Genomic DNA, 18,512 nt, shown 5'->3' on the forward strand with positions numbered 1-18,512 from the left:
TGTAGACCAGGCTGGCCTCGAACTCAGAAATCCACCTGCCTCTGCCTCCCGAGTGCTGGGATCAAAGGCGTGCGCCACCACACCCGGCTCCAAGAATGGATTTGTTAATAGTGATTGGGAATATTGGTTTGTCTTACTCAAAGACCAGTTTTATCTTAAAAAGCAAAACTCTTGTCACTTTCCCAAAACTCTCCCCTGTGTTCTCCATGGGAAAGTGATTTTCTAAATATCACACACTCTTCTCCCTTTATCCACAGATTCACTTTGGCAGTACCCACAGTCAACCATGTTCCAAAATTATGAAGTGGAAAATTCCAGAAATAAATGATTCACCAGTTTTAAACTGAAAATGCCGTTCTAAGTAGCCAATGAAGTCTCTCACTCCCCTCACTGTGTTGCTCCCAGGACGCTAGCAGTTCCTCTGGAGTGTCAATGTTGTGTATGTGAAACTCCTGGCCCCCTGGGAGGCATGGTCCTTGTTCCAATAATCCTCATTTTATTTCATAATAGCCCCAAAGCACAAGAGCAGCTGGCTGTCTACATCAAAGATAAGATTTAGCCTGCTTTTGTATTGTTAAGACTGGGTCTCACTCTGTAGCTCTAGCTGGGCTCAAACTCACTATGTAGCCCAGGCTGGTCTCAAACTTGCCGCAGCTTCTGCCTCAGCCTCCTTGGTGATGGGATTACATGCATGAAACACTGTACCTGGCGTCAAAGTTTGTTTGTTTGTTTGTTTTTTTAAAGTAAATGTTGTTGAGGTTGCTTAAATCTATGGTTCGGTTGTTAATCTCTTACTGTGCTGGATGTATAAATTAAGAGTAGGTGTGTGTAGGACACACAGTGTATAGTGTTTGGCTAGTCCGCGGGTCCTGAAGTTTGCCTGCCTACCTTTGATGCGAAGGGAAGAGACAATGACGACGACAATTTTCTAGCCTAATGCTGTATGTTATGTTGTCAACTGCTCTGGGATTTTTCAGGTAAGTTTAGCAAATTTTCATGTATGCTGGTAAGTTTCTTGTGGTCTTCCTAAATTCTAAATCCTCCTAAGCCTTTCGGGTTCAGTTATAGAGACGTGGAAGTCACAGAGCTGCTACATTGGTGATCTCTCCTCTATGGAGCCATCTTTGCATTGCCTTGAGGAGAGCTCCATCACACCAGGCCTCTCTCAGGGTCAGGCAGAACCAGTTAGAACTGGAGAGGGCCATGAGACAAGAACGTTACAACGCCCAGTAGTGATTAGACTGAGCTCAGGTTCCTGGACCAACCTACACTTCCGCCCGCGAAGGTGGGGGTCGGTACTGGCGCTGACGCCAGAAGGACACTTCCGCCTGGGTGCGTATGACGTCAGGGGCGACCCCTTTAAAAAAAAAAATCTAGGAGATCAAGTCTCGCGAGATTCTGGCGCGGCCGCTTTGGCACCGCCTCACGGGGCGGGACGAGGCGGGGCCTGGCGCGAGAGACGCGCGCCGCGGGCTGCGGTGACTGAGGAGGAGGCTGAGCGGGCGCGGGCGACACCGGCAGGTGAGAGCGGGCGAGGGCACCGGCGCCGGCGCGGGGCAGGGCCGCGGGGCTAGGGCGGCGCTCGCTGCGGGGAGGTGTGAGGGGCTTGGCGCGGTACAGCCCGCGGCGCCCAGCCCAGGTGTCCCTGGCGGAGCGGAGAACCGCGGCCGTGCGCGGCGTCCCCGGGCTGCAGGCGGGGCCGCGCCCCCACCGCCTGTCAGTCACCGGGGCCTTCGCCGAGCCGGGTGCGGCAGCCTGCGTACCGGGAGCGGAGCCGCCAGCCCCGCGCGCGTCCTGCTCCGGGCCCACCTTCCCGTCCCCTCCGGACGCAGAGGGCACGGCTCGCCGGCACAAAGTTGCCGGTGCACAGCGACGGCAAACTGTGCCCGAGCCGCGGCGTCCCTGTCACCGATGCTACTTTCTCTGTTGCGGGGTCGCTCTTGGGTCCCGAAGTTTGGAGAAACGCGGTGAAGAGATGCGAGGTGGGTCTGGAGCAGCGGCTGGTGTAGAGGTGCGCTGCTGCCGCCCCTCGGGACTCACTCGGTGCAGAGCCGGCGCGCTCTCCGGCTCCTCTGCAACTTGGGACGCGTTTCGGTAGAAGCCACTTATGGATTTGGCTCTGGTATTAGCCACACGACTGCCAAGAAGCCAGGCGAACAAAGTTCAATGGTTTTAAGGTGGTGATTACCCCTTATTTGGCAGTCGTGGCTTAAATCGGTCAGGTCTCCCTACTTTAAGTCAATAAGCCTTGCAATTTGCATATCAAGTTGTCTTGATGTCTCACGCACAAGCCTAAATGGAAAGGTTTTTCTCTTACGCCTCAGGATATATAAAACAATTAAGTTTATTATGCTCTTTCCCTCGTGGCCAAGAGGCACTTTATTTGAGTTAGTTGCTCTTGTGTCTATTTGGGGAGATAATTTAGTTAAATATACGATAAATTATGATATTGCGCGAGGTCATAAAAGTACTTTTATTTGGAAAATCCTGGTCTCAGAAGAAGTACAAGGGATAAAAGTTTGGTATTTGCCTTCGCTCTGCTGAGCGTTTTTTCTCCTAGTTAGAGGCCCGATTAGGCATCCCATTTGTTGGGATGTGTTTAGAATGAGAAGCATAGTTCGGTGTAGTTTCCGTGCTCTTTTGAAAGGCCTTGCTGTTAAGTAATGAACAAATTAGACTCAGAAAAACCACATTAAATAGAATACTGGAAGTCTCAGCACTTGTTTTCTTGAGTTTGCTTACAAATAAGCCAAAGAATAGAAACTAAGGCTGTCTAAATAAAAAGGTGTTCTCTGCAGTTTTTATTATTTAAAACAGTTTTAAATTTTAAATATATTTTGATCATAGTCCCTTCTCCCTCAAGCCCTTCCAGATCCTCTCCTCCTCTCTACCCACCCAACTTTAAGTTCTTTCTCAAAAACCAAACTCTGCAGCTTTTTAAATACTAGATTTTAATTTCAAAAAGTGGGACATTAAGAACAAAGGAAAATGATAAAAAACCAAAATGATAAAGCATTAGTCTCAGTTTGGCCATTTTTCTTTAGAAAAGTTCCACTCTCTCAAAGACCAGTGACATCTTGTTAGTAGAATTGGTAACATGCCTTAGCAAGTGCCTTCTCACAGAGCTAGGAAAAGTTGAAGACACCAAAGCCAGGAGGATTTTTGTATCTTGCTGTAATGTTAAATGAGTTTATTTTCCATAAATGTAGGACCAGTTAAGCAAGCATATTGCTGTTTGAGAATCCTAGCATTACTTTCAAATCAACAGATGGGCAAGCTATGACTGGGTTAGACTAGACATATGCAGAAAGCCTGCCCTTGAATTTTTATATGAAAAGCACCATGGTCTCTTTCAGTGAGATGATGAAAGCAAGCTTAAGGCAGCAGAGTTGTGTTTAAACAAGCAGGTATATTCTCCTATCCTTTCTTCTTTGTTCCCCCAACAGTTTCTGTTCAAGTCCCAAGGAAGTATTTAGTGAGGCATGATCAGTGCTGCCATATACAGGCTACAGGGCACTTCAATCTCCAGGTAAAGGTTCTGCTGATTGCCAGGATATTATTGTTTACAAGCATTGGAAGGAGGGATGAAGGGAGAGAAGGGTTAGTTGCCTGCCTTACACAAATGCTGTGGTCTTTGTCCTGAGGGAGAAACATGTGACTCCACTTCCAGTAACTAGAATATAAAATTCCTACTGAAGCCAAGGAAGGAAGGATCAGTCCTACCAGACAACTCAAGGGTTTCAGGAGGAAAAGGCATCTGTGCAGATGATTTGGATGACCTGGTGGATGGTAAGACTGTAAGAGAACACTTTATACAGGGCCTCTGTTGCCAAACCCTTCGCTTATATATCTTGTTTACCAGAGGGAGCGTTTCTATTACTCCCACCTTGCTGAGGGAGTAAATGAGGTGTCAAAGTCAGGTAGACAGTAAGTAGTAGAGTTGCTTTGGCCTAGACACCATGGGTTTACACACTACCTCCCATTGTCATTCAGGAAGGTCTTGCTCAGGTCTGTAGTTGCAAAGAGTGGATTTCGGAAAATGCATCTAAATTTTGGGAATGCCAACGAAGTGAAAACCTAGGTAAATGAGTTGTGGTTTTTGTTTGTTTTTGAGACAGAGTTTCACTGTGTAGCTGTATAGTTCCAGGGTGTTCTGAAACTTAGTCCAGGCTGGCTGTAACTCACACAAATCATTTGCTTCTGTCTCCACAGTGCTGGGACTAAAGGTATGCACCACCACACTCAGCAAAGGAAATATTATTTTTGGCATGTAAAATTTAGTCACTTTGAAAGTTACTTTTCATGCTAATTAGTTGTAGCCATCAAGTGAGACCCATGTAGATTCAAAATGAGAAATTAGGAATACCCCTTCCCTGCTGCAACATTTCAGTTGTTGTATTATATCTTGTGTGTCTAAAGGCTACTTGGCATTAGATATTGTTTGGATTGAATTATGAAGTTGAAATTGAGTTGATGTCAGTCTCAGACCTTTCAGTTTTTATTTCCATAAATAGCTATTCCGATAATGTCTGAAGCAAGGTTTGGAATAGAGTTTTGTACATGTGTAAAATGAGAGAAGTTCAGCCATGGATACTCAATATTGGAGTGTCATTTAATGTCTCGGAGAATGTGAAGTCACAGGTGTTAATATCAGACACTGTGCTTCATACAGGTCTGCTAGATAAATGGATGTTGAAAAAATTGTCTGTCAGGTTCTAGTTATGAATTTTCAGGCTTAATGTTTGGTACTGGTTAACTGAAAACTGGAATCAGTAAATTCACTTAAACGTAAATGGTGTATATGTGAGCATTGGTGGGTCCCTGCCTATCCTTACCAACCATACTGTGAGATCTAGGCTCTTACCTTCTTCATCTTTGCTCAGATGATGTCTACTTGTTAAAGATCAGGGGCCAGTCTCTCAGAGTGTAAAAAGTGATCTCTCCTTGGCTGAATGTGATAGGTTCTAGGATCCTTCTCTCTAAGTCAACAGTTTATGATTGATAAGCTTTAATGGGGAAAGTAGCTGCTGTCAGTATTTAAAGTTCATGAAATAAGACAAAGATAGTAAAAAGAAGATATCAGCACATCTTAAATCTCTGTTTCCACTTATCATCCTGTTGGTTTCTGCATCTGCAATTAATTCTCTGTCACATATGTGCAGATAGCATTCATGGTTGTCTTACTGTTTTCAGTTATTTGTACGTTTGACAGTACCTTCCAGATCTGCAGCCCAAAATTTTGTAGATGCTTTTTAAGTTTGTTTTAATAGTTAAAAAGGTTTACAGCACCGGGAGTGGTGGTGCACACCTTTAATCCCAGCACTCGGGAGGCAGAAGCAGGCAGATTTCTGAGTTCGTGGCCAGCCTGGTCTACAAAGTGAGTTCCAGGACAGCCAGGGCTACACAGAGAAACCCTGTCTTTAAAAAAACAAACCAAACCAAAACCAAAACAAAAAGGTTTACAGCAGTGCTTTTCAACCTTCCTAATGCTGTGACCCTTTAATACAGTTCCTCATGTTGTGGTGCCCCTCAACCTTAAAATTATTTTTGTAGCTATAACTGTAATTTTGCTCCTGTTACCATTCATAATATAAATATCTAGTATGCAGGATATATGATATGCAACCCTTGTGAAGGGTCATTGGATTCCTAAAAAGGTCACAATCCACAGGTTGAGGACTCTGGTTTACAGGGTTCTCTTAAGTACAGGTTTGCTTTTGAAAGGTTCTTTATCCTAAGAGATATCATGTGTTCCATCAAAGCGAAAGCAAGCACCCTTCTTGGGGAATGGAAATTTGGAGAACATCTTTTTCCCATGTGGAATAGTTTTGTCTGTATTGAAAAGTATTGAGGCATGATGCCTCCCTCCTAGAGGCCTCTGCACAGATCTTAGGGAAAACCTTGACTGTTACAGGTCATGTGGTGTTGTGACAATATACATTCATGTTGTGTGAATCTAAACAAAACTCAAGCCTTGCTAGTAGCCTATGGGAACTTGTACTTGTTTGAAACTTAGCTTATGTATTTATTTTTTACGAATATTAGTTGTACAGAATAAGAAATCTCATAGTGACATTTTCATAGGATGTGCAATGTACATTGACCCCACATCAACCTTCTATTGTCTGTTGTCACCTCACTTTTAAATTCCTGAGCCGGCTCCTGCCTTCCCTGTAGTGAATGAATACTGGATGATTTGCCAACCCAAGTTGCAGTTGATTCTCTGTGCATACACACAGGTTCATTGTTTTCCTGGTCTTTGTTGGGTCTTATTCCGCATGTACAGTGTTTGCATTTATGCAAATCTCTGATGGAGTATATGAAGGTAGCACTTATTCTTATTACCATCCTTATTGTTTACTACCTTTGTATTTGATTCACGAAGCAAATTTATTCCCCCTCTCCTGGTTTCTGGAGCATCTTTACTGTGGTTCCTGAGCTGGTGGAATTAGTAATGTTTAGCCCCTCAGATCCATTGCAAATCAACACTTCCAACGAGAATCAAGATGGCAGCACCGGATGACTACTAATTGCTGGTGCCATCTGTTTTTTGCATGCTAAATCACAGGCCCTTTGCTGTGGGTCATGGCTTTGATTGTCTCTATCAAAGTTTATAGACAGTTGAGTCTGGGCAGAGAAATGCTTGTAGACATTAACACTCACTTTCTTGGTATGGTTTCACACTCTGTTATACATGTCCATGAGCTGCTGTGCCTGGTGTTTTTGTGACTTGGAATTTTGACTGTGGTTCTCTCAACAATTCTCAGTTGTCCAGCGAAGCTGCTTTATATTGATCAAACGTCATCTCCCAATTTGATTCATAGATTTGATTCAGAGCTGTTCTCTCCCTCTTACACAGGCTTCACTCTGTTCTCACCAGGGATACATCTAATTTCTCAATAACTGTTTAATTTATTACTTAATATATACTGGCACAGTCCTCACTAGCATAAATACATTGTATATAGATAATCTGATTGGATATCCAGGGGAGCTTTATGGATTATTATCTGAGGAAACTGGAGCTTAGAGAGCTGAGGTGACCTGACCAGGAATATGGGGAGATAGAGGTAGAGTTTGATAGTGACCCTTAAGACCCAGAATTTCTCTCTCTCTCCGGTTACTTTATTGCAAAAGCTTTTTTTTTTCTCCTGTCTGTTTATCCAGTTTCCAGTCTCACCTGACTTTTCATTTTTCCCTTCTACCTCTTGGATAATTCCCCTTAGGAGCTCTTTAGAGTTTTGCATGTCAAATATAAATTTTTCTGGGAAAAATGTACAACTGTGCTCAGAATTATAGCAAGGAGAGGCTTGCTCCTGGAGAAAACTTATTTTAAGACTACTAGTTGTATGTTGTGCTATGTCTTACAGTTTTGTGAAGGACTTTTATACATTCTTAACTCATTCGTGGGTATGTAGTGAGGATACCACTGTTAGATCCATACAGGGAGAGAAAGAAAAACTCAGATTTAATTAATTTACCTGGAATCTTATAGAGAGAACTACCCTTAAACTTGAGTGCATGAGTTTAACCCAAGTATGTACATGGTAGTTGTCTTAATAGATTAAAAGTCACTATAGGCAGGGTGTTGAGAACTCTACAAACTTAGTTAATGAGACCTGGTTCTTGGTCTCAACAAATAAGCCAAGGTAAACAATACTGTCAACCATCTGATATAATTAAAACCAGTTAGAGTTGGCTAAATATTACAACACAGCATTTTCTTTAACTGTGTCATAGTTTTGAGCCTTGGGCATTGTTCTTGAATTTGTCAAATCGTGAGGCTGGATTTCAGTTTTTCATTTTTAATCCTGAAACTCCCAGTCTTCAATTCTTAGTTATGTTCCTCCCTGCTCATCCTGAGCTCAGCTGCTCTCTTCTGTGCTGAAGGAAGGGTAAGGCAGAACAGATAGAAATTAAATAAAAGAACAGAGGATCTGAGCCAGGCTTGGTGAACAAGAACAATCTCTCTCAATCTCAACTCCCCCCTCCTCCTCGCACGCTTTTGTGTGTGTGTGTGTGTGTGTGTGTGTGTGTGTGTGTGTGTGTGTGTGTGTGTGTGTTTGAAATGTGTCTGCCTCCTAACTGCTGTAATTAAAGGTATGCTCTTCTAGGCTTGGATATGAGGTACCTTACTTACAGTGCTAGTGTTATAGGAAATTCAGTATACACTTCATAGCATGGGAAGATGGATTCTTTGAGAGATCAGAGAACTTTTTAATGGTCTATTTTTGGAAATATCATCTTGTACCAGTATCTTGCTTCGTGCCATTTAATTTATACTAGCCAGGAGCATTGTAGCTAAGCACTGGCCTGCTGACAGGCCTCCATTATGGAAACTCCATGCAGTGTTTGCCCTGTGGGGCTGGCTGTTCCGTGTTTGTCAGCAGGGGCTGGTTGCCTGGTTTATAGTACTCAGAGTTGCCCTTTGCTGTGTTTGTACAACAGAGATCCATTTCATTCATTTGGACACATCTTTCACATCTGGTGAGGAGAATCTCCATATGTCAGCCATTATCAAGCCAAACAGAAAAGACTTTTCCTCTTTCAGTGACTGGAGTGGGAAGATGTTAGTACTGAACTGCACATATTGCCCCATTGGTGTTCTTAATATGGGTTAGCACTCAAGGCGTGCCAGACTCCTGATGCATCTAAGGCAGGTAATTTTAATTCAGCTTCTTGCCCAGTTCTGTGTTAGGTACCTAGAAAATCTGACAGTATGATGTATTATCGTTCTGTGTGGCTGGATTCTGACTTATATGTATTACTGTGAATATACAAATAACTGCAGTACAAACACAGTGAAGCCGCTAGAGAGCAGAGGAAGTAGAGATTGCTAGTGGGCAGATTAGGAAAGTTCCTTGTGTGAAGTCTATTGTGAGTTGATCGTTTAAGAGTGAAGGACATGCCAGGCAAAGGGATTAGCATAATTTGGGTGTGTCCCTATAACACCTGATAAGTTACATGCTAATTATGTGAATCTTATCTATCTGTTCTGCCAGTTTAATCTGAGGCTGTTGAGCTTAGAGAGAGATGGTTTTCAGCATCCCAGCCTTTGCTTCAACAGCCACACAGCTTGGTACATTTAATTAAAGTTGTGCTTTAGGAAGATTGCAGTGGTAGGACTACACAGGGGGCAATCTTAGAGAAGGGAGACCAGAACTGGGAAGACCACTAACAGGATTGCACTATTCATTCAGTCATGTTGTTTTCAACTAGACAGGATGGGAGATACTGGAGTGGTGGGCATTGCCTTCCAGTTTAGACCTGGGGTGATCCTTTGTGCTGAGTGCCTGCCTGTGCTCCAGGTGCTGTAGGGCTGGAAAGTCATGGTGCTCCCCTCTCTGGGCAGGCAGCCAGGCATCAACTCTGTAATGGTATTTCTATGTGGGGCACTGCAGTAGGGCACTGCTGCAGAAGCAGTGAGATGACAAAGAAAAGGAGCACCTGTTTAGGAACCACATGGTCTTTCCCAGGAAGGGGTCGTGTTTGAGCTGCCATTTGAAGGATAAGCAGTTCTTAAGGCCAACTAACAACAAGAAGACAACATTAAGTGATGTAACAGACTGAAACATTTGGGGGCCACGAGCCCTGGGTTGTTTTACTGTTGGGACCTGAGGCTAGGTAGGATAAATGAGCCTTTTATTTTCAGTGCTTTTTGGTGTTATTTTATCTGGCTTGAACACCCTGACCTTTTGAAAGTGCTTTTGTTTCTTCATATAGGCCTGCTGGAAGCATCTTTGCTTCTATTTTGTGAAATTAGATAGAGAAGGTGACATTACTATCAGCTAGGGAAGAAAGGTCTATTGAACGCCTTTAATTACTGCAAGGCCCTACTCGGGTTCTTCTAGAGAAATTGTTGTAGCAAAGCATAGCTTCAAGTCCAGTTGTCCTGGGAAGTGGCATTCTGGTAGGAAATCAGCATTTGTCTTTTCTGTAAGGTTGATGAAACACTTTCTGTGGGATACCTTCAAGTACTGTCAGGCATTGTTGGCCCACCCTGCTGCTCAGTGTACTATGTTCTGATGCACATTCCACTATTGCAGCTAGAAGCTCATCAATGTACTTTCTGTGGTGTGGTTCTTCTGTTCTGTGGACAGATTTCTGCATTTCTCTGAGAACAACTGAAAAGTTAATAGCAGACTGCAAGTAGGAAGTGGCCATTGTGTTTCCAGGACCTGGGTAGACAGCTGTGTTAGTTTTAGTACCATAACTGGGTATAATAAACATTTATGAGCAATAGGCAGGGCTAGGGGAAGTGAAAGACAAAAGGACAGAAGGAGAAGGCCTACAGCATTGTGGAGGCCCTGGGTGGAGAGGGGCAAGTTCATATGCTTAGAAAAGACCAGGTGGTCTGGGGGGGGGGAGTGCATTCTTTCAGAGGCAACGGGGAGAATAGAATGTCTGCAGGGAGGCTATAAGGAATTATATGTTTTTATTGAGGGGGGCACATTGATGTTCTGTAGAAACCAGAGGATAATTTGTGGATGTTGGTTCTGACTCACCTACAACTCCTAGGGATCCAATTTGGGTTGTCAGGCTTGGCAGCAGGTGCCTTCAGCAACCAAGTCATCTCATTGGCCCTTCTGTGCCCTTTCCCCATCTTTGTGGTAATCCTGTGTTTTCTGCTTAGGTTTCTCCTCTCTAAAGGACACCTTCGATGTCCTCTTCCTTTCAGGCAGTTAGGTGCTGCTTCTTGGCCTTCCAAAGTGTCTTTATACATCCTTTTTATGGTGTTTTCCATTCCAGTCTTGTCTCTCAGAAATTGAATCTTTCTCAGTGCAGGTTCCACAGCCACATCTTAGAATTACTTGCTGTTGATGACTGGTTTCACCCACTCCTTGTGGTCCAAGTGGGTGTTAACTAAATTTTTAAGTCATGAGAACACTTATTCTATGTATGCCTGACTATGGGGGCTGGCAGAGTGGTGAGTACTTCCTCAAGTGTAAATTGACCTATTACAATGTGGTTCCCAGGTGTGAACTTTGTAGATGTTGTATGGAAAGGTTGGACACATACTAGGTATGATACTCTCCTTATTTCTGCCTGAGGTTTAAGAATGTGGAAATGTGTGTATCAGGGTAGCTGTCTCACACTTAACATTTGCTTTTCTTTGCATGTGTGTGTACAAGCTTGTGTAGGTGAGTGTGTATGTGTGTGTGTGTGTGTGTGTGTGTGTGTGTGTGTGTGTGTGTGTGTAGGTCCTGGTTTTCCCTAAACCTGTAGCTCACCAGGTCAGCTGTCCTGGCTTGCCTCCTCTAGAAATCTGTCTATCTACCTCCCCATGATACATGTGTATGCCACCATGACCCAAACTCAGGCCCCTCATACTAATTCAGCAGGCACTTTATAGATCTTCCCAGTCCTGTGTTTGATTAAAAACTTTTAACTCAAATATAATTTGTATTTTCTGTATTAAATTTAAGTTAATCTTCTGTTAAATTGTTTGAATTTTGATGCTGGTTTCCTACTTTGGCTTATTCTTCCCAGATTTTGGTGAGTCGCCCACAATTGCTTGGTAAGGATGTTGTCTAAAATTCTTTCCCAGTTTACTTGTAGTGGTAAGTCAAGTGAGTCTTACAAAATTTATGAACAATTTTAGGTTTGTTTAGTTTGTTTTTGTAACATAGGGTCTCACTATGTAGCCTAAGTTGGCTTTGAGCTGGCCTTTCCTGTGTCTTGGTCTCAGTACCAACTACTAGGATGGTGTACCAGGATGGCGACAGGTATTCGCCACCAAGTTTACTTTGCATTGAGCCATTGTGTTTAATCAGTCTCCAAATATATCTAATTCTGAGCGCATTTCCCCCTCCTGTCGTGGAATGTAACTTGTAAAATCCATCTAGGGAAGTTGTAGAGGTTTGTTTGTCCCAGATCTTTGCTGTCAAGAGAAACAGCAGCATAGTAGTAAGTACCCTCCTCTCCCAGAATTCCAATTCATCCTTTCCTACCTCCTGTAAACTCCCATAGTGAAATCTTCCCCACGACTGTCCATACTTTTTGGATGTGTCTCTGAGCACCTAGGCTTTGCATCTCCCCTCCCCCCATTGAACCATAAGAACCCTTCATATCAATGACCTGTATCCCAGGAGCAGTGCTGGCACACAGTGATGCTTAGTGCTTGTTTGGGCTAATTAATCAAAGCCAGTTTCACTTGAGTTCTGTTCTTGAGAGCTTCCTAAACATGACTCACACTCCCTTAGCATCTCAAGCAGGATTGACTTTGCTTTGTTCTGAACATTTTGTAATTTGTGTTCCCTGATTTGTTCCATATTCCTATTTCTAGCTAGCATACTAAATTTCAGAATTCTGTGCTTAATTGCCCTCCATTCAGTCAGCTCACTTCCTCCCAGTGGTCACGTTCATGTCTATATTTCTTTCACTATATGAGACATAATGGACTATTTTAGCAATGCACTCCTATATTTTAGAGAATTCTAGCAGATATCCTCAAAGTCGAGGTCCTTGTAACCTCAGCTCATTTCTGCATCAGCTCCTGTCTCTAGAGTATCAGTGCCTTTGATGCCTCTGCTCTCCTGCCATTGCTGCATCCAATCCAGAGCCCTGCCTCACCCTCCTCTGTGATGCTTGCTGGTGAAGGGTCAAGTGCTTTCTTTGTTGAGTACCCAGCTTCCAGTCATGGTCTCATGGGCTTGCTGGGTTTGCAAGGGAGATGGACCTAAGCCATATTGTTGCTAACATCCTTTCCGTTTGTTCTTGCAGCACATAGTTTACAGGTTGCTGTTCTGAAGTCATGTTCCTCAGAAATTAAGTGCCAGGCAGGTGTTATGTAGGGTATCTGCCATCAAAGCACGTTCTTTATGCTCTTTAATGAGATGTTCTCACCATCAGGGTCCCTTCCTGTATGCTGAGGTTCAGACCAGTCAGGCTCCATTTCTGCCTTCTCTATGTCACCCACTCAGTATAAGAACACTCATACAGTTAAAAAAACAAAACAAAACAAAACAAAACTCACAAGTTAAAGACTTGTCTACTAGAATTTGAGTCCAGGCAATAGTGATGCCTGTATTGAGAACCTAATCACTGTACATTGGAATGGAATTCAAGTATGTCTTTAAATTTAAAGGAAAATGTCAACTTTGCAAAACAGAAATGTCAACTGAGGCTGTTTTCTGTACTTCAGTATTTTCCTAATATGTTTGAAGGTCTTTATTTGAGCCCCAAACTGTACAAAACAAGTTTTGTAGTTTACATTTGATAAGTTCCATGTGTTTTAACTGATTTGATATGAAATAAACAAATTAAAATGCTTCCTTAGGAAGAGAGAAAGCACTTTAAAATTTTTGCTAGGTATTGGTAAGTTGAACATTCTAAAACATTTCATTTTGAAATTTTTATTTGTTTGTTTATTGAGACAGGCTAGCCTGGAACTCAGGTCCTCTTGTCTCAGCCTCCCAAGTGGGATGACAGGCGTGCACTACCACGATCAGCATTTCTCTTGTGAAAATGCATATGATCACCGACTTTCTGCAGTGGCTCTGAGTAATAGGAGGAGGCATGTGTTTAGTACACTTAGAATGAAACAAGTATTTGCTGTATAGGCTGATTTAATAAGGCACTTCATGTCCTTCTCATCCCATGTTTACAGTCAGTCAGTGAGGGAAGGATAGCCTATGTAGAAACCTAAAGCATGGGGTAAATGCAGGTTAGTGCGACTCTGTGTGAAAACTGCCTCTTCCCAAAAGACCTGCAGCAGGCCAACCCAGAGAGATTCATGGCTTAGGTGGCAGCATCTTTGAAGCAGGATTCTCTTGGGCAGTTCTGACTTTCTCGGCAGTTTAAAAGTCTAAGCTCCTTTTAAACCCTACTGCCTTTTTTTTTTTTTCTGGAGATGAGAAACATTTGAGATTCTCAGTCACTGTCTCCTTGGAAGATACCCAGAGCCAGCTCTGTTGTCCTTGGTGTAGGGTTTAGCATCTCTGCTGTCACTGCACTTGAAGGGCCTCCCACAGAGCAGTGCATTTCAGCAGTCTTCGCTTGCACTCTAGGACCACACTTGACCGCCCAAGTTGCTCTGTGTGTGTTAACAAGAGGTTGGGCTGAAGCTTGATTGGACTTTTTGCTAGCTCAGTCAGCAAGATTTGAGCATTTCTATACATTTAGCATTATCTTGAGTATCATGGGGAGTGAATATAGGAAGGCTCTGGGGATCAAGAAGTATGGAACTTTGTGGTTGCAGTACACATGACTTAAATCTGCCTTCTTGGACTTGTGTTATTTAACACCTTATTGTGAGATTGGTGATAAGTGCCACAAAAGTTCTGGCACTTGAAATTGGAGATATGAATATTCTAGCAAAGGAGGGAAAATTCATTATTTTCTTTAAATGCAAATAGCAGGAAAAAGAAGGAACTTTTTTGTATGTCACATCTATTTTCTTTTTCTTTAATTTTTATTAGATATTTTATTTATTTACATTTCAAATGTTACCCCTTTCCTTGTTTCCCCATCAAAAACTCCCTATCCCATCCCCCCTTCCCCTGCTCACCAACCCATCCATTCCTGCTTCCCTGTCCTGGCATTCCCCTACACTGGGGCATAGAGCCTTCACAGGACCAAGGGCCTCTCCTCCCATTGATGTCCGTCAAGGCCATCCTCTGCTACATATGCAGCTGGAGCCATGGGTCCCTCAATGTGTACTCTTTGATTGGTGGTTTAGTCCCTGAGAGTTCTGGGGGTACTGGTTGGTTCATATTGTTGTTCCTCCTATGGTGCTACAAACCCCTTCAGCTCTTTTGGTCCTTTCTCTAGCTAGGAAGGAGCATTTTTGTATCTATGTATGTATGTCCTTGTAGACACCAAAGGTCAACCTTGTTTCTCAGGGATGCTGCCTACTTTGTGTTAGAGTAGTTTTTTGTTTTAATATTTTTATGTGTATATGTATGTGTCTGTATGTAAGAGTGTGCTTGTCTAAGTGCAGGGCCCTTTGGAGTTCAAAAGAAGGTATCAGATCCTCTGGAGTATAATTAGAGACAGTTGTGAGCCATCTCATGTAGGTACTGAGAACTAGACTCCAGTCCTCTGGAAGAGCAGGAGTCACTCCTAACCAATGAGCTGTCTTTTCAGGCTGGTGCCTGGATTTTCTACATAAGTTCTTAGGGTGGAACTCAGGTCCTCGTGATTGCTTGGCTCATACTGTGTAGACTGATCTAGTTCCCTACCACAGGTTTTTTGTTTGTTTATTTTTTGTTCCTAGTTCAGGAGATGGAATTTGGCTCTGTACTTGCTAAACACATACTCTGCCCCTGATCTATACCTCTGAATCCTAAGGAAGGTCCATTTTAAAATTTAGATAGTCATGGCTTGGTAGTAAGATTGATTATAGCACACCATTTGGTTGTTGAGGGAGGGGACTAATGAATGGTAGGAAATAAAAATATTTAGGGTGGGTCACAGTACAGGATTTAGTAAAAACTGAGCCTAGAAGTTTAGATTGGAATGACTTTAAGAGGTTTTGTGCCAAGCGTGGCATCATTCCAGTTCTAAATTAGGAGCAGTAGCTTAGAGATGAGAGGCTGGCATCTGTAAGCTTGCCCTCATGCTGCTTCAGTAGACAGAGGTCCTGCAGCATGATCACAGATGGAGGGATGAAGGATTTAAGAATTTATGAATGAATTTAATGTGGGTAAAGGGGAGACAAAAGACCAGCTGCTTTCTAGGCTTCTTGCCTGTGTAGCAGAGGGGACACCACCATTGTCAGATATGACAAATATGAGTTAACTCTTAGGTGTTTAAGCTGAAATGTATACAGAGAGTAGAAACGGGAGATTGGGTGATAGAGCCAGAAGATTTAGATGAGTCCCTCAGCCTTGTTGAGGATGCTTAACCCAGAGAAAGGTGCTCCCCCAGAGTCAGACACAGGGTCAAGGACACTTTTACAATCACTCTAATACAAAGCTGAATAGCTCTTCTTACACATGCAGACTGAAATTACTTTGTAATTTATTCCAGGAGTAATGCATATAATGCTCTTTAGAAACTTAGAAAATGCCAAAAGGTATGAAGGAGAAAAGAGGATTCATGTACTGCAGCCTTCCTCCTGGCCCTGCTTTTAGAAGGGGATAGGAAATCTATGTGCACATGCACATATGTGTGTAAGATCACATCGCTTTTTGGTTTTTGTTGAGTCAAGCTCTTCCTATATGGGCTGGCCTGGAATTCATGAGCCTCCACTTCTGCTCAGTTACTTCTACCAAAGGAAATTTTTGGTTAAAACAGACAAGCCAAAACCAGAAAATTCTTTTGTTAGTTTTACTACTGAAGTACTAGTTAAAAAACAAACAAACAACTTTTTTAATTCAGAGGTTTGATTCGAAATATAAGTAGAAGACTTTTGTGGAGTTCTTCCCATATTAAGTGGCTCTTTAGTCTCAGCCTGTCATAATCGTGAAAGTTTAGAATTCTTATACTTACAAGTTTTCTCACTTTGTACATATTCTCTTTCTTTTTTCAGTTGACAGTAGAATCACAAAGGGAAAGAGTAAAAAAAAAATGCATGCATGATTTTACAACACAAAATAGCCCTTTGGTTCTAAGAATGGTGGTGGCTCTGAGGCAGGTGGTCATGCTGCACAGTCAGCCACTAGGATCAGGATGCCTGGCCTCTTCCCTTACTCGCTGCTGCCTCTTACTGGGTCCATCTGGGTGGCTCTGTAGTTTAAAATGCTTCCCAGATTATATTTAATAAAACACAAGCCTTAGAATAATCTCAGTTAAAATCTCATGTTAAAATTTCCCAGGGACATGGGTCAGCACTTAGATCAGTGCCTAAAGCAGAGAGCTACCAAAAACGATCATAATGTCACTAGTGTGGTCAGTCTTTCCTTCTGTGTCATATAGATCTTCTGCTTCCTTATGTGATCTTTATTGTATGGTGACATTTTTTTTTGTTTTTTTTGTTTTTTTTTCCATTTTTTATTAGGTATTTAGCTCATTTACATTTCCAATGCTATGCCAAAAGTCCCCCATATCCACCCACCCCCACTCCCCTGCCCACCCACTCCCCCTTTTTGGCCCTGGTGTTCCCCTGTACTGGGGCATATAAAGTTTGCAAGTCCAATGGGCCTCTCTTTCCAGTGATGGCCGACTAGGCCATCTTGTATGGTGACATTTTAAAGACTTTGATTATATGGAAGTGAACCTTCTACACAGTCCTGAATATTCTGCACATCTGTGGCAATGAGCTATTCATGGCACATACATTTTATTACCCATAATATCCAATTCTTAGTACCATTGTTTGCTATGATTTTTTTCCCCTCTCTTCCCTAAGGGAGAAAATAGTCTATTTAATTACCTGTTCAGATCACTTTGTTCTAGTTAGGGTTAATATTGCTGTGATGAAACAGCATGACCAAAGTGACTTGGGGAGATAAGAGCTTATCTCAGTTTACTTCCCATGTAACAGTCCATCATGAGGGAAGTCAGGACCAGATCTCAAAGGGGACTAGAACCAGGAGGCAGAAACTGAGGCAGAGGCCATGAAGGAGTGCTGCTTCCTTGCTTGCTACCAGAACCACCAGCACAAGAGTGACAATGGGCTGGGCCCTCCCACATCAGTCAGTAATTATGAGAATAACCTATAGGCTTGCCTACAGCCCTATCTTATGGGGGCATTTTCTTAATTGAGGTACCCTTTACTCCAGTAACTCTAGTTTGTGTCAAGTCGACATAAAACTAGCCAGTACATTATTGTTTTATTCCATGTTGTAATGTAGTTGAAGACCTCCCTGTCTCACCAGATGTATGATCTGTAGTAGTAGCCAGGGAGATTAAATGTATCTTGTTTATTTGTTGTATTTGATATAACAAGGTCTCTTATAACTCAGGCTGTCCTTGAACTCCTGTATAGCCAAGGATGAGCATGAACTTGCTTCTGTGTCTGCCCCAAGCCCTGAGAGGATAGCCAACTCAGATGAGTCTTAAACTGATATTGCCTTGGGTCTTGTGGTGTGGTCAGACTGAAGTTACTTGGAGTATGTAACTTGTTTGCCTGTTCATGTGTTATTTTCCTTAGCATATAGTTCAGAGATCCTGGTTATCGTCTGCTGATGGACTTCCCTCTTATCAGTAGGATGGTGACAGGGAAGGTAACAGAGTAACCACCACAGGAATGATGCTCTGACATTGACAGTGGCCATTTCTTTTTTCAGATTGGTCATCACTTTGTGTCTAGTATCTCATAGGTATCCTTTTTTTTATCCACAAGAACACAAGACCTAGACAGATGGAGTGACTTGCCTAAGAACACACAGCTGTAAGGATGGGATGCGACTCTAACTCAGCAGTGTCCTTGTGAAATGTTAGAAGTAGGCACATTTATCAAATTTGAGCTCTAAAGAAATATTTATTTATAGTTTTAAAAGACTTTACCTAAAAATTTGATAGCCAGAAATTGGAAAAACACATATTAGTGTGGTGCATAGAACTGTCGAGACAAGAGCAAAGTTTAGTACTGAGTTGCTGGAGAGTTCCATATGAACACTTCGTGG

General features: G+C 42.7%; 1 protein-coding gene across 10 annotated transcripts in view; it reads left to right on the forward strand.

The window, feature by feature from the left end:
* Positions 1-1,403: 1,403 nt before the first annotated feature.
* Positions 1,404-18,512, forward strand: part of Stk38l (serine/threonine kinase 38 like) — a 53,885-nt gene continuing 36,776 nt past the window's right edge. For 2 of the 10 annotated variants that reach the window (NM_172734.3, NM_001346666.1), the window contains exon 1: positions 1,404-1,521. Coding sequence is in view for 3 of the 10 variants with exons in the window: in XM_030255357.1 (XP_030111217.1) it covers positions 1,976-1,982 (7 nt within the window). In the remaining 7 variants the exon portion in view is untranslated. Of the gene's footprint in view, positions 1,522-1,741; positions 1,983-18,512 lie in introns of those variants that run through there. The other 8 variants (XM_030255360.1, XM_006507032.3, XM_006507027.2 and 5 more) reach the window with 7 other exon arrangements.

Source organism: Mus musculus, chromosome 6, assembly GCF_000001635.26.
Source record: "Mus musculus strain C57BL/6J chromosome 6, GRCm38.p6 C57BL/6J".
NCBI classification, from domain to species: Eukaryota; Metazoa; Chordata; class Mammalia; order Rodentia; family Muridae; genus Mus; species Mus musculus.